The sequence below is a fragment of the Salvelinus sp. IW2-2015 genome, unplaced genomic scaffold, assembly GCF_002910315.2.
Source record: "Salvelinus sp. IW2-2015 unplaced genomic scaffold, ASM291031v2 Un_scaffold895, whole genome shotgun sequence".
NCBI classification, from domain to species: Eukaryota; Metazoa; Chordata; class Actinopteri; order Salmoniformes; family Salmonidae; genus Salvelinus; species Salvelinus sp. IW2-2015.
Window position 1 is genome coordinate 305,305 of NW_019942638.1, and position 3,438 is coordinate 308,742.

A 3,438-nucleotide genomic window follows, 5' to 3' on the forward strand; every position below is an offset into this window, starting at 1 on the left:
AACAGCATAAGTACAATGTCATCCGAGTTAAAACAGCTTCGTTGTGCTTATAATGTACCAGCAAGGGTTTTTCAGGACACTCTGCCGTGGGGCATCATAGCACCCCATTCMTGTGTCAACAGATATTACAAAATCTGCTGATGTATCTAATGTAGTTGACTACTCAGTCTTATATCCTTGTGTAACTCTAAGCCTAATGCTATATGCTGACTGTAACCCTAATGAGTTAACCCATACTAACTGGGTTAAATCGTAAAGGGGTTGTTTTTGGCAAATCTCCTGTTTGAGATCATGAGCATAAAATCAGGCACCTTTTGACAATCCAATTGCCTAGTTAGTAGTAGGACCTTGTGAGCTCCTAACGTTGGCATGATCCATCACTTATTTGTTATTTACAACCAAAACGATTTTTACAAATTGTGATCTACGCTAATGTACGCTGGTCATAATGATTGTCATAATGATAAAAATATATAGATATAGAAAATGTAAAAAAAAGTGTGATAAATAACTTTCTTACAGAGGAAACTGTGAAGATAACGCGTCTTTAAATACACTGTCCTATATAAAAATGCAATGGATGTAATGGTGTAAAAAAAATGTAATAATAATTTTGGTGCTTCCACTTTAAAATGCATATTGTTACAGCAGCAGAGAACAGGCAGACAGCCTGAGGTGTACATAAGAGTATGATACATAATAAGTTAGAACATACATTATATATACAAAAGTATGTGGACACCCCTTCAAATCAGTGGATTCAGCTATTTCAGCCACACCTGTTGCTGACAGGCGAATAAAATCGAACACACAGCAATGCGAATCTCCATAGACAAACATTGGCAGTAGAATGGCTTTACTGAAGAGCTAAGTGACTTTAAACGTGGCACCGTCAATGGATGACAAACTTTCCAACAAGTCAAATTTCTGCCCTGCTTGAGCTTCCCCAGTCAACTGTTAGTGCTGTTTTAGTGAAAACATCTAGGAGCAACAACGGCTCAGCCGCAAAGTGATAGGCAAGCTCACAGAACGGKACTACYGAGTGCTGAAGCGCGTAGTGTGGAAAAATCGCCTGTCCTCGGTTGCAACACTCACTACCCAGTTCCAAATTGCCTCTGGAAGCAACGCCAGCACAAGAACTGTTCCTCCATGGCCAAGCAGCCGCACACAAGCATAAGATTACCAATCCGTAATTCCAAGCACCGGCTGGAGTGGTGTAAAGCTCGCCGACATTGGAGCAGTGGAAACGCGTTCTCTGGAGTGATGAATTGCTCTTCACCATCTGGCAGTCCAACGGAGGAATCTGGGTTTGGTAGATGTCAGGAGAACACTACCTGCTCCAATGCATAGTGCCAACTGTAAACTTTGGTGGAGGAACAATAATGATCTGGGACTGTTTTTCACTTCAACCCCATCGAACATTTTTGGGATGAATTGGAACGCCAACTGTGAACCAGGCCTAATCGCCCAACATCAGTGCCCAACCTCTCTAATGCTCTTGTTTTTGAATGGAAGCAAGTCCCCGCAGCAATGTTCCAACATCTAGTGGAAAGCTTTCCCATCAGAGTGGAGGCTGTTATAGCAGCAAAGGTGAGACCAACTCTCTATTAATGCTCATGATTTGGGAATGAGATGTTTGATGAGCAGGTGTCCACATACTTTTGGTCATGTAGTGTATACTGTATGCTTCGTGAATGGCACTCTTTGAATTGTGAATAACAGAGTCAGTTATCATCGTTTAACACCTCCTCTCTCTTTCTCTCTTTTCTTGTGTATGTCTCGCTCTCTCTCTTTAATCCGCACCATTCCGAGAGTTCATTGAGGCTTTGGTAACAGCACAACTGTGCAGTCAGTGAGATATAATAGAGAAATGGCACTCCACAACTGACAAAATAAACAGAACACATGGGAAAGGAGTGGAGAACCTTGGCGTCAACGTCACAAAGCCTCTCCTTTGATGTGATCGTTGTTGTTGAGTCCCAGTCTGGGCGAGTGCTTGCTCCTCATACCCTCTGTACCCCCCTGTGACGCCTCCTGGAAGAACAGACCAGGCATCCACATGGMCATGATAATCCGTTTGTATTCCTTACGGAAGTTCTGGTTGAGCAGGCCGTAGATGATGGCGTTAAGGCAACTGTTGAAGTACGCCATGAAGTAGCTGACCACAAACAGCCACTCGGGGATCCGTGGCGCCACCGTCTCCGGGTCGATGGCCACGGCCAGCCCAATGAAGTTGAGCGGCGCCCAGCAGATGGCGAAGAGCACGAACACCACAAACATGGTGATGAAGTTGCGCATGTCGCTGGGTTTGAGTCGAGACTTCACCTCTGACTTCACCTTCCTCCTCACCTGGATGACCAGGATCCAGATCCTCAGGTAGCAGAAGGTAACCACGGCGATGGGCACGAAGAAATGAATCACCACCACAGTGATGGTGTACGATGTACTGACGGCCTGAGCAAAGGTACACGAATATACCCTGGGGTCGTACTGGAGTGACCCTACAAAAAAGTTTGGTATGATGGCCAGGATGGTGAGGAGCCAGATGAGCCCCACCAGTAGGAGGGTGTTGCGATAGCTGTAGAGCTTATCATAAGCAAAGCTGTGACAGATGTAGCAGTAGCGGTTGATGGCGATGCCGGTGATGTTGAAGATGGAGCCGATGACGCTCAGGCCCATCAGGAAACCACTGACCTAGAAAGAGACCTGTCTCTTATACACATCTAGATGTGTATAAGAGACAGGTTTATACCTGGTTCTGACACACATTTTTAGTGTAGACTATTAAAAGACGCATTGTGATCTGATTATGATCAGATCTTATAAGTGTAAATAGATAAGATCAGGTCGAGATCAGAATGAACGATGCATGTTAAAGGCAGGTATAATCAGGGCTAGAGAGATAAGAGGCGAGCATAGATACATTGAGAAAGAAAAAAAGAAAGACAGAATAAAACAAAGAAAGCAGACAGAAGCCTTGTCCTGATCTTGTCCAAATAAGATTGTCATCCTTATACACACACAAACATACATTTAACTCACACATTATATATGCAATATGTACTTGACTACCTCCAGAGACGGTCAGGAAGATCAGATCACAGTCATATCATAATCTGAGTTTTAATCATATACACCTGTCTAAAAATGTGGGCACAATCAGAATGTGGACAATATCAGGACAAAGGAAACATGTTAGAACCAGGTATAAACAGGGCTAGAGAGAAAGACAGCACACAGACAGACAGGTCTTAGTCACTTTGCACTGTGTCTCTCCCAGCGACCAGCCGTCATGGAAGATGGCGTAGAGCACCAGGGGGTAGGGGTAGAAGGCAACCACCAGGTCAGCAAAGGCCAGGCTCACCAGAAACACGTTCCCTACAGAGGAGAGAGACAACAACACATTAGATTATTGGTCCTTTATCAAGGGAAAGGGTT

The 3,438-nt window shown here is 44.3% G+C and overlaps 1 protein-coding gene across 1 annotated transcript in view; it reads right to left on the minus strand.

Annotated features, from left to right (window-relative positions):
- Positions 1 to 536: 536 nt before the first annotated feature.
- The window catches only part of LOC112069078 (melatonin receptor type 1B-B), a 78,772-nt gene continuing 75,870 nt past the window's right edge, over positions 537 to 3,438 (minus strand). Inside the window, exons 2-3 of the mRNA XM_024136363.2 lie at positions 3,260 to 3,378; positions 537 to 2,694 (exon numbers count right to left, since the gene is read on the minus strand). Coding sequence (XP_023992131.2) covers positions 1,939 to 2,694; positions 3,260 to 3,378 — 875 coding nt within the window. The 3' untranslated portion in view covers positions 537 to 1,938. The remainder of the gene's footprint in view (positions 2,695 to 3,259; positions 3,379 to 3,438) is intronic.